The following is a 12,458-nucleotide window of genomic DNA, read 5'->3' as shown; positions in this document are numbered from 1 at the left end:
AATGATGGACTGTACCCGCAAACTGTGAGCCAAAATGATGGACTGTACCCGCAAACTGTGAGCCAAAATGATGGACTGTACCCGCAAACTGTGAGACAAAATAAGTCCTCTACCCTAGGAGTTGCTTTTGTCAAAGCAACAAGAAATGCTGTGTTAATATGAATGTACACTATGTAGTGTGTATGTGTGTGTGTGTGTGTGTGGTTACCAAGTCTCAAGCCTGGTCTAAATGCAAATGCCACAGGCAAAAGGGAAGTGAGGCTGACTCCAGGCCAAGTGCTGAGTGGCAAAAACCTGGGGTGTGAAGGGCAAGGAAGAAGGGATTGCAGGAAACAATGGACAGAAGGCAGGGCTGAGGGCTGGTTCCTGAGAGCTGAGGAGCCTGGCTCCCCTTCCCATGCTCTGCTGACAACTCTGTTCTCTGATCATCACCCAAAGACAAAAGAAAACAAGACGCTGGCCCCGCTGGTGTCCCAGGCAGCTGCCAGGTACCTGTCCCAAAACAGCACATGCACTTTTCCTGTTGGGCTTCCAGTGTCCAATCAGAGTATAACTAATGCCACAAGAAGAGGCAAAGCCCTGGCACATACCTGCTGTGCTTAGAGCAGGTATACAGACCCTTCAAGGTGAGTGGGTGTGTGGGACAAGGGATGAGGAGGAACAGCCAGGGGACCTGGGCTCAGCCAGACCCAGCCATGCTTCTACTGTACCTCTGGACTGTCAGATGCGTAGAGACTGAGCTGACAGCGTCACCATGGTGGGAAGAGTCAGCTAAGGGTGGGTGTCCCGGGTCAGCAGGAGCAGCTGGCTGGATGACATCATCAGTTCCAGGGATGCTACAGAGAAAAGGAAAAAGAAAAAAAAAGTCAAGTAACTCAGAAAGCTCCCAGAAGGTGCAAATGTGTCTTAACATCTGGCTCTGGGCAGGGCTCACACTCTTTCTGTGTAGAAGGAAGGAGATGTCCGTGCTTCTTACAGATGGTGCTGCCCCTCCCCGGGGGGAGGGGAGTGAGGGGCGGGGTCTATCCCTGGCTACCAACAAGTAAGACAGAAACCAGTAGGAGGTTAGCATTTATACATGTTGCCACAGACCCCTTTGGGGTGCTGGGTTTTTGTTTTTGTTTTTTTTGTTGTCTTTGTTTTTGGCTTTTTATCACCACTTAGAAACAAAGGCACAGACAGGTTGAGTAACCTCAGCAGCCACCCTCTCCATCGCCACAGCAGGCTGGGCACCAAAGGTGGAGGAGGAAGAAGAGAACAGCAAATGGCCACCAGTGTGAGCAGCCATCGCTATATCCGAAAACCATGACTGAGAAGGAGCTTGACATTCTGCAGGACAGCGAAAGGTCACTGTAATTAGAGCATAGACAAAGGAGGGGCGACAGGAGGCAGATCACAAGACCAGGTGGACAAACAAGGGCTTGGCTTAAGCCAAAGGATTAACCTGAGGCTTCTGAATGTTCAGCCACCAACCAGGGCCCCTGGCTCGTGCATGAGTGACAGAGAGTGGGCCCAGGGGATTTTCTAAAACTACATTCTAAATACCAGCGGACGGGCCATACGGGTGCCCCTGAATTACTATTCTCTATGGGTCCCACCCACCATTCCAGTTCCTCTTGGGCAGATGCTAGTGCCCCATGGCTACACACAAGGGGCAGGGGGGTCAAAGAACAAGAGAAAGAAAAAAGGGAGCCAGCACAGAGGGGGAGGAATGGCCAGGATGCTAGAGAGCTTTGGTAGATTACAACTTGGAGACTCCTAAATTATGGACATGATCAACTTTCTAAATATTAAGAAGTTAGAGAAGGGGCTGGTGAGATGGCTCAGCGGTTAAGAGCACCAACTGCTCTTTTAGAGGTCCTGAGTTCAAATCCCAGCGACTACATGGTGGCTCACAACCATGAAACAAATAAGGAACCTATGGGCCAGAGTGAGCAGGAGTCGGAGCAAGAAGAAGAAAGGGAAGGGGGTAAAATAAATTTAAAAAGGAGGAGGAGGAGGAGGAGGAGGAGGAGGAGGAGGAGGAGGAGAGGAAGAGGAACAAGGAGAAGGAGGAGGGGAACAGGGAGAAGGAGGAGGGGAACAGGGAGAAGGGGAAGGGAAAGGGGAAGGGGAAGAGGTTGTTAGAGACGAAATACAGCCCGGAAATTTTGGCAGCACACACACAGAACATCATAAAAGACTCTGCCTGCTTTGACACACCATGGTCTTTCAAAGATGCTATTTTAAGAGATGATAAAGGGGCTGGAGAGATGGCTCAGCAGATAAGAGCAGTGACTGCTCTCCGAAGGTCCTGAGTTCAAATCCCAGCAACCACATGGTGGCTCACAACCTCCATAATGAAATCTGATGCCCTCTTCTGGTGTGTCTGAAGACAGCAACAGTGTACTCACATATAATAAATAAATCGAGAGGCGGGGGGAATAAAGGCTGAGAGCAAGGAGATTGTGGTCACAGTAGCAGACGTAACCAGAGGCAGTCAAAATGCCCAATAGTGCAAACAGTCTATCAGATGAAGGCACAGCCACAAAACAAATTCATTTACCACGGTTTAAGAATACTGGTAGAGCCTGGTCTACAAAGTGAGTTCCAGGACAGCCAGGGCTACACAGAGAAACCCTGTCTCGAAAAAACCAAAAAAAAAAAAAAAAAAGAATACTGGTAGAGGTTTACATATCTAGGTGGAAATATTACCGTTATTAACTAAAAACTTTGAAAGAAAATCAACTATGGCCTCATAATTGAGCTTTGCATGTCTGGGTGCAGCAATGCCAGTAACAAGTCTGAACGAGCCAGCAAGCAAGGTAGAATCTATGCCAAGGTGCTAGCAGTAGAATTCTTTTTCTCAAGTTGAGTGTTTTATCTTGGTCACAGATTTGATATCTATTTTCTAATTCTTTCTTTACATCCCAAATGCTGCCCTGCCCCCACTGCCCGCTTGGAGAGTTCCTCCCCCACCCCCGTATTTTCTAGTTCTTTAAAAGAAATGTTAATTATATTGTTATTCATTTTATGTGCATGTGTGCACACATGTGGTGGTGAGAGCACAGCTTGCAGTGTGTGCCCTGCTTTCTATAGCTAAGCCATCCCGTGGGCCCCGTTTTCTGGTTCCATGTTGAATGAATACCACGAGTAAAATCGATATAAATAAGAAAATACATTTATGAAATATTTTTAAGTGTCAGGGAACAGCTTTGCTCCCTGGATTACTGAATGTTTTGTGACCTGGGTACCAGTAGAGCTACACCACTTCTGGGGTTCATGCCGTCCTGACTGAGGACTTGCCCATCTCTTTCTAAAGCAGAAACACACCCACATCCATTCATTAGGCATCACCAAAGAAAATGAAGGACCAAGAGAGAAGTTTCCAAAAACAGACCTCCACCCACACAGATGGTGGCACGACATTTTTCAGAGAATACTGATACTTCCCTAAGTTTTCTGAACATAAATACTTGATGGATGACATTTTCACTAATATCTTCATCAGCTCTGACGTTAGCGAGCAAATATGCTATTACACTCACAGAGTAACTGTCAATGATGTCAAGAGGGTTGGAGCCCAGAGCAGCCCCACCTTGGGATTTCTGCCAAGTGACTCCTTGGGACTTTAGCTTTTCTGTCTGTAAGAGTGAGGGCCTGAGCTGTGCCATCACACAGGGCTCCTCGATCTAGTCATATACCTTACTCCTGCTTACTAACTCACCTCCTTCTTCCTTCTGTATGTGCACCTCTACAGACTAAAGACCTGAGAACAGTGTGCCCAACAAGCATTAACAAGCTTCCAGTAAGGGTCTAACAACCTCTTGTACCAAAATAAAATAAAATAAATCATGATTTGAAATACTCATATATGTGCATCTACAATAAGCTGAACCAAAGGCGACTGCTAAATATCTGTGCATGTGTGCATGTGACCAGGTACACGTCTATCAAATTCACAGTGTACCACCAGCTCTGAGACCTTCCTGGCTTGCCTCCTGGTGATCTAGTTAAGTTTCAGGCAGCTTTGGATGGAGCTAAGCTGATTTCTGGACAGTTAGAGAGCTTCTTATAAAATACTTCAGGGGCTGGAGAGATGGCTCAGTGGCTAAGAGCACTGGTTGTTCTTGCAGAGGACGTGGCTCTGTTCCCAGCACCCACCTGGGTAGCTTGCAACCATCTGTAATTCCAGTTCCAGGGAATTCAATGCCCTCTTCTGACCTCTGTAGGCACCAGACACCAATGTGGTATATACACATGCATGCAGGCAAAATACTTATACACATAAAATAAAATAAAAGTCTAAAACATTCCTTCAGCAGATCTCTGTGAGTTGCAGGGCCTGGTTTATTTAGTAAGTTCCAGGAGAGTAAGGGCTATATAAAGAGATCCTGTTTCCAAAGATTTTTTTTTTTCCTAATTAAAAAAAAAAGAAATACCATTTCTTCTCAGACCTACTACTTGAAGGTATGAAAGCTTCCTAAATTCTACTCGTGGTAACACTGAGTCTAGAATGACTGAAATATTTTTCAGGGAGTACATTTTGGTTAGATTTCAACCACCAGCTGCTATCACCAGCTGCTGGGCCAGCCCTGCAAACCTAGGCAGCAAGAGTTACGTGGTCGCTGGACTGTGTGGGGAAACTTCTTACCAACACCTGCTTTCCTACGAGGCTGTGAAGTACCAACATGGAGACTGAGGTGGCAAGGGCCCTGCTGCCAAGAGGAGGGTGCCCGTGTTCTAGTGTGAAAGGGCCAATCTTGGGCTCCACATTCCATAGTTCATCCATGCCCATCATGATCCCTGTGGGCAGGAGTGAATCACATGGGACGATACACTCCAGGTTGACAGGCTAATCCAGAGCAAGGTAAACCCAAAATCCAAAGAACAGTGTCTCAGGTGTGACATCTTAGTGCGTTAGGCGACTCTTAACAGATGCCCAGAGACTAGTGGCCTGTAGAGCATTTTCACAAGCAGTAACTGACGTGGGAGAGCTCTGTTTCTCTCAACATTCTGGAAGCTGAGATTTCATGATCAAAGCCAGCAAGTCTGGGGTCTGATGGGTGCCCTTCTCCAGGCTCAGAGTTTGTGCCGATTCATCTGGTAGAAGGGGACAGGGAACTCTCTCTGGTTCCTTTCATATAACACTAATCCCATTCGTGAACGTTTTCCCTCGGGCCTACCAACCTCCCCAAGCCCCTGCCTCCTAATACCACCAACCACCCTTGAGCCTTCAGGTCTGTGCAGGCTCGTCTTATGTCACCTTGATACAAATGTCATGGATAGGAGGGAGTCTCCATTGAAAAACATACTTCCATAAGACTGAGCCTGTAGAGAATTTTCACAATCAGTAGTTGGTGTGGAAGAACCCGGCCCATTGTGAATGGGGCCGTTCCTGGGCTGATGGTCCTCAATCTAACCAGGCTGAACAAACCTTGTGGAGCAGGCCAGTAAGCAGAACTCCTTCATGGTCTCCACATGAGCTCCTGCCTCCAGGTCCCCTCCCAGTTTGAGTTCTTCCTGTCATGGCTTCCCTCAAAGGTCTATGACTCAGGATATGTAAACCAATTAGCCTGTCTTCCCAAGTTGCTTTCATATATGGTAGTGTTTCATCAGACTGATAGTAACCCTCACTAAAACAGGGTCTCAACATACGAGTTCTGGAGGACACAGTCAGCCCTATTAAGGGGTACCAGAGGAACACACTGTCACAGGAATACAGGATTCTTGCTGGCTAGAGTGATCTAGGTGAAGTCCTAGGAATATTCTAGGAATAGCGGAGACAACAAAGGACATTACTGGGCCCTTGTGTGCAACAATTCCTGCAAACTAACAACAGTTTCTCAGGCAGGAAGGCCACTAGTGTGAGGCTCCATCCTCTATGCCACACAACCAAGGAAGCTTCCTCCCTCTCTCTCTCTTTCTCTCCCTCTCTGCGTGGTTACAAAACCACTGGCCTTCCTTCTCTTCCTCAGAGGAGAAGGGTGGTGTGGAGAAAGCTGGCCAAGGACAACAACGGCAAAGCCAGGCCCGGTGTCCTGAGGAAGTCGTCAGCACGGGGAGAACGGCCAAGAAACAGGAACAGCAAGATCAAAGGCAGCAGAAGCCAGGCTCTCATGAGAAGAGGAGCTGCATGTACAAAAATGCGATTGGGCTGTAGGAAAAAGAAAGAGACGGGGCTAGGTGGTGGTTGGAGACTATCGGTTAAGCTGGAATAGAGGCAGAGAGGTGCGTGTGCATGTGAGTCCCTGTGTAGACAGAAGCACATATTCACCCTATTTCCTAGCTCCCTCTTGAGAAAGGTTCTGTCAAAAGGATGGAATCTCAAAGGGGCAGCCATTAGCCAAACCTTGGGTTATTTGGACCTCAAAAAGGGAAATATGGGACCTAGAGAGATGGCTCAGTGGTTAAAAGCACTGGTTGTTCTCCCAGAGAAGCAAGGTTCAATTCCCAGCACCCACATGGCGGCTCACGTACTGAGCTGTAGCTCTTGTCTCTTGGGATCCAAGGGCCTCTGAGGGAACTGTACACACATGTGCATAGTCAGCCATGTAAGCAAAACACTCATCCACACAGGGTAAACGCTCAAAGAAATAACAAAAGAACACAGAGAAAGTAATGGATCGCAATCAATCCATGGAGTTAGTGTAATGATGGATATATCCACATGGGCTGAAATGATGACAAGGAGAAAGGAGGGCCTTCTAGTGTCTGGTGCGGACAAGGAAACAGAGATGCATCCACTAAGGACCCATCATGAAGGAGGCAAGTGCAGGCCAGGCAGGGGCCATGGGAGGATGCTAAGACAGGGGCACGGAGGCATAAAGCAGCAACTGGACATCTGATCGCTAAGCATCTTCTACCAAATACCATGTAATCACAAAATGAAAAGTGATCTTCTCTGTAGTGGAGAGGTCTGGCAGGCTCCGGCTTTGCCAGGTACTCCTGCCACCACTACAGAGGCCCAGCTTCACTTCTGCAGATTAGTCTGCTCATAGACGGGCATAGGGTGAGGGACTTTCAACATCAGGAGACATCTGTGCTCTTCAAGGTCATGGGAAACTTGGAACGGCAAGGCAGGATTCTAGACTGAAAGAGAGTAGGTGGTGGGACACAGGGTCCAGCGTAGGACTGCGCCCTGGACCTGCTGGGACATGGTCAGAGGTGGTGATGCTGAGTGGAGTCTGAGAACTAGGGACTGCTCCCCAGATGGATGGCTGCATTGGCGTCATACCAGAGGGTGCTGCTGTCTAGGGACACGCATGCTGGAGCTCTCGAGGATTTGGGCTTTAGGTTTGGGAGGGGGCGACTTCTTTCAAGTTGATCTTGAATGACTCAGAGACGAATAGGAACAGATATACATCTGTAGATAGAGTGACTGGCAGAACCTCTGTGGGAGAATATCAGTACTCTGTTCTCACAGCTGCTCTGAACCAGCAATCAATGTGTGCAACAACAGTTAGACAAGGCTTTCCAGCGACGCCCTGCACCAGCAAGGAGCCTGGTCTGGCTCTGGCAGGCCGCACGGGCTCTGAGGAGAGCAGAGAGGTTAAGGTGGACAGCTGAGGCTAGGTTCTGAGAGGCCTCAGAAGGTCAGGAGATAAGGCATGAACTTGTAGCCTTGAGGTGACAAGAGTGTCAACAGAGCCATCCGCAGGCGAGTGGCAGGACATTTTAAAAATGACAGTTATGTTGCTGCAGAGAATAACTAAAGAGACGATCCCCTAGTGAGGGGGTCCCAGTAAGAGCTCTGGGACTATTTAGGAGCCAGATAAGGCTGAACAGCACGCAAGCCGCTGCAGAGGAGGGGGGCTTCCAGGTGTCCACCCAGGATTTCGTGAATGACAGAGAGAGCAATCAGAGGCCATCATTGAATGACTTGGCTTTAACTACAAGCCTCACACATAAACTCAGGACTTCCTGTGTCATTAGTGACTTATCTTTAACAAGGATTTGAGATTCTTTCTTTCTTTATTTATTTATCTCTAAAGGAAGTCCAGTGAACTTAAATAAGTTTACCTCATTCTGATTAATACATAAACTAGGGTTCCCTGGAGTTTGGGATGTTGTTATTGGCATTGCTACCTTTTTCTTCTATAAATTGTTTCGTTTTCTTCTGAGACAGAATCTCCCGTAGTCCAGGCTGGCCTTAAACTACCCACATGGGGTAGGATGTCCTTACCTAGAACTCCTGGTCCTCCCGCCTCTACCTCCAGCCTGCTGGAACTACAGGCAGGTGCTATGGGGCCAGGTTTATTAAGCAGAGGGTTTTGTGTGTTCTAGGCAAGCACTGTACCAACCGTGCTCCACACAGCCGGGTCTCTGGCTTGGAAGTATTCCTTCTTCTTTTCCCCAGGTAAGCTAAGAAACCTACTTTATTATCTAAATGATAGTCTCATCATGTTACCCAGACTAGTTCAATTATCATGCCAAGGCCTCTAACTAGCTGGGGCTGTGGGTGTGGGGCACAGTGTCAGCTACTGTAAAACTTGATAAACTCAAGGCTGGACTCCCCAGAAACTGTGCACTGCACTGTAGGGAACCCCGGAAGTCACAGCTGCCAGCTCTGTGCAGCTCACCTCTGTTATTATGTGAGGTTTTGGAAGGCAATGTCAGAGCTCAGTGGAATGGAAACGTCTCTGATTGTAGCTCTTCTGCACAAGCTGTAGGCAGGCTGTAAACTAGCAATACACAGTAGGCAGAGGGAAGGTGTCATGACACCTGGAGACTCCCCTGGGAGTGTCCTTCGCAGAGCACTCCTGAGCATCCTGCTCAAGGATGTCCTCTGGGGAATCCTAGCAGACAGACCCTTGTTCTGCTTCTGCTGGTAATCACTAATGCAGGCTCTGGGCAGGCCAAGCTGGGCTTTCTTTGTCTGGATCTAGTAGGTGAGAGTGGAGTATGGCCTGGCATGCCTGAGCATCAGGCACAAGCAGAGCCGATTGCTAGGCCAGCAAGATCACGTTGCCTAAGATCAGACAGGGAACAAGGCTGTGATGGTTAAGGTATTTGACCAAGATCTAGGAATGCTCGTTTTATTGTTGCTAACACTCTAATATATATGAACTTGGTAACAGATTAACCTAAGCATATGAGCCTCACTCATAAGAACAGCTCCTTGCCAAGCCTGTGTAGGAGCATCCCACACTCTCAGGCTCCCTTTGCAAGGATGAAGAACACTATCAAGCTGAAGCCAAGGGCATGCATAGGAGTCCAGAAATCTTCCAGTCAGCCAGGAGGCCTGGCCAGAGGGAGGAAACAGGATGAAGGTGCCTCCCACAAGCTCTAGGGAAAGTGGCTGGTGGGATGACTCTGAGGCAGAGTACAGACAAACACTTCCACTCCCAGATAAGCAAGTCCAGCAAGGCAAAGACTTGCCCTTTGGTTAAAACAAAAGGAAATACTCTTTTTTTTTTTTTTTTTTTTTTAGAGGAAAAAAATGTGTACAGTATCTCAGGGCTTTGCCAAATGTGGTCTGCAATTCTCCAGGACTCCTGACAAGAGGGCAGCCATACTGCCTAATAGAAGATAGAAGAGGAGACCAGGTCTTGGGCGTGTGGGCCTCTCACTGCTGACCCTAAAGTCCTTCAGGAGCCCAGGCTGTCTTCTGGAGTCTTCCCTTGGAAAGAGCACAGCCCAGTCTGGAGCACAGACACAGCTCAGGAGGGGTGCAAGAAGCCATGGGACCTCTCAGGAGAGAGGAAGGAACAGAACAGCAGGTCCAGGAGGGAACTTGGACCATCAGCAACGAAAGAGGGAACACTGCCCTTCACCACCAAACCTCAATCCAGGACACAGAAGTAAGTGCACGGGAATGAATGAATGAATGAATGAATGAACGAACCAAGAAGGCTGTACAGCCCCAGGGAGCCATAGCCGTGAAGGTTGATATAATGCAGTGTTTGGCACACATTTCAAGCAAAACTTCCACTCATTTCAACTCTGACCTGCGCTTTTCATTTCTTATAAGGTCTCAATTGTTTTTTCAAAGCCTCAAATATATTTTTCCTACTCCTAGGCCTCAGTACTGGGTCTTTGCTGATGAAGAAATAAAAGGCCTGACATAACCCCTCTTGGGAGGCAAAGACTGCACGGTCAGACTGCCTTAGTCAGAACCATTCCTCTGCAATAAAGAGCAGTGCAGTCTTAGGGCAGGTCTACCCAAAGCTCTCAGTCTCCCCATCTGCCACCCAGGCAACAGTCAGACTCATTAAGGGCAGTCCTGAGAGCATCTCTCCAGCAGGGTACCTGCCCAGTGGGATGTGTTCAAGAAAGGAAGGTACCATCAACATAGACGCAGCGGGTCCACACTCCCTCCTTCCTCCCCGCAGGGTGTGCCTCCCCCCATATACACACTTCTCCTTCTCCCAGACTGTGTGGACACCAGTAGAATGGGGATCAAGAATGGACACAGCACAGACGGTAGCAAGTGATGGGACAAATGTTGACAAGCACACAGGATGTACTAGGCACGGTGCAGACATGTTTTCACAAAGAACAAGCAAGCACAGCCTCTGGTGATGGCTGGAATACGGTTCCTTTCACAACCTCAAGCTGAAGTGCAGTCCCCACCAAGACATATTTAAAGGTGGCACCAGGTGGCACCTGTAAGGGCTAATTAAAGCTCTGCCCTCAGGAGTGGATTAATCCATTTATGCACCTAATGGATTAATGGATTATCTTGAGAGTGGGTCTGTTATAAAAGCCAGTCTGGCTGGGTCTCTCACATGTTCCCAGTCTCTTGTCATGTGATGTTCTGTACTCGGTTTGTTACTTTGGCAAGGAGAAGGCTGTCACCAGATGCATCCCTTTGACCTCAAATGGAGCCACCAATCAAAATAAACCTTTTTTTTTTCCTTTGTAATTCAGGCGGTGTCATTAACTGTTCATTACTGTGTCATTAACAGAGAATGAGCTAAGTAAGGCTTCTCTCCACCTTAACCCATACAGGACATTTCATCTGCTCCAACTCCAGATCTGAGATCTCTGCCCCCAGGTCACGCAGGGTTTGGTGGTCTCAGGCAGAATTTAGTGACATGTGGTACAGAAGAATCAACTGAGGGCCACCCTCCAGGAAGTCTGAGCAGTGGACCAGGGAAGGCCTTTCCTCTCCCAGGGCCCCAGGCATCCCCCCACAATATGAAGGTTTGGACTGTTTGGTCTTGAGGATCCTATCTAATCCAAAGTCAGGGTGATCAGAAACCCACAGTCCCTAGAGGCACAGCCCACCCTGGTCTAGCTGAAAAATGATGGGGGCGGGGGGTGGGGCAGACCATAGGCAGTGCCCACATGTTGGACCAACCCCAGGAGTGAGTACTAAAATGGGAGGCAGAGGCTGGCCTGTGGACTCAGCTCTGGCCACCCAGGATGCCTTGGTAAAGGACGGCAGGACGTCAAATGGCAGGAAGCCTTCGAACATACAACTTAAGCATCCCTCAAAACCCTGCTATTATTGTCCCCAAGGCTTCCTGGTTAGTGAACTCAGGGCTGGGTATCATGGCGGGCTCTCAGGACAAGCAGAGAGTAGCCAACATGTTTCTCAAAAGACTAAGAAACGAAGCCGGGCGTGGTGGCGCACGCCTTTAATCCCAGCACTCGGGAGACAGAGGCAGGCGGATTTCTGAGTTTGAGGCCAGCCTGGTCTACAAAGTGAGTGCCAGGACAGCCAGGGCTACACAGAGAAACCCTGTCTCGAAAAACCAAAAAAAAAAAAGACTAAGAAACGGACCCTTCTAGGTGCTGAGAGGAGCCACACAGTCAGGTGAGTAACAACATAGGTGTTCCTCATCAAAGCAGCACAGAGCCAGAGTCATTCATAGACTGCAGAGTGGGCCAGCCCTCCAGGTCAGCACCCCACCTGCAGCTGCCATACCAGTGCACCAAATACACAGGGCCATTGCTTCTCCTGAGATACAGGCATAGAATTCAAAGGGAAGAGTCACTGGGGATTGGGTAGAGTAGGCAAGGACTTCAAGTGGAGCCCATGGTAAAGCTCTGAACCCAGCCGGGCTATTTACTAGCCATGTGTAATCTTAGGCAAGCTCATTAAATCCTTATGACCCTGTTTCTGAAGCTGTAACATAAGGATGAAACGTATCACCTGAAAAATCAAGAAAAGGCACTGAGCACGCAGCTCAGCCGGGAGAATGTCTGCCTAGCATGGGCAGAGCCCTGGGTTCCATCCCCAGCACAGCAGAAACTGAACCAGTGGCACAGGCTAATCCCAGCTCGGGGAGGGGAGGGGAGGAAGGCAAGAGGAATAATGATTCAAGGTCATCCTCTGCTACACAGTGAGTCAGGGGCTAGCCTAAGCTAGTTGACTCTGTCTCAAAAACCCAAAACAATGTGAAAAGGAATAAGAACAAAAAATATGTAAAAGTCATAGAAACAAAAATAGAATGGTGACTGTCAGATAGTGGCGGGGNAGAGAGAGAGAGAGAGAGAGTGTGTGTGTTTTTAGACTGACAAGGTATGTA

At 48.4% G+C, this 12,458-nt stretch overlaps 1 protein-coding gene across 10 annotated transcripts in view; it reads right to left on the bottom strand.

Moving 5' to 3' along the window:
* Tacc2 (transforming acidic coiled-coil containing protein 2) overlaps positions 1-12,458 on the bottom strand; it is a 210,366-nt gene that overhangs the window by 100,578 nt on the left and 97,330 nt on the right. For all 10 annotated transcript variants that reach the window (XM_029479161.1, XM_029479156.1, XM_029479157.1 and 7 more), the window contains one exon: positions 711-836. In XM_029479161.1, the coding sequence (XP_029335021.1) occupies positions 711-836 (126 nt within the window). The remainder of the gene's footprint in view (positions 1-710; positions 837-12,458) is intronic.

The sequence above is a fragment of the Mus caroli genome, chromosome 7 (assembly GCF_900094665.2).
Source record: "Mus caroli chromosome 7, CAROLI_EIJ_v1.1, whole genome shotgun sequence".
NCBI lineage: Eukaryota > Metazoa > Chordata > Mammalia > Rodentia > Muridae > Mus > Mus caroli.
This window is presented reverse-complemented; position numbering and strand designations above follow the sequence as displayed.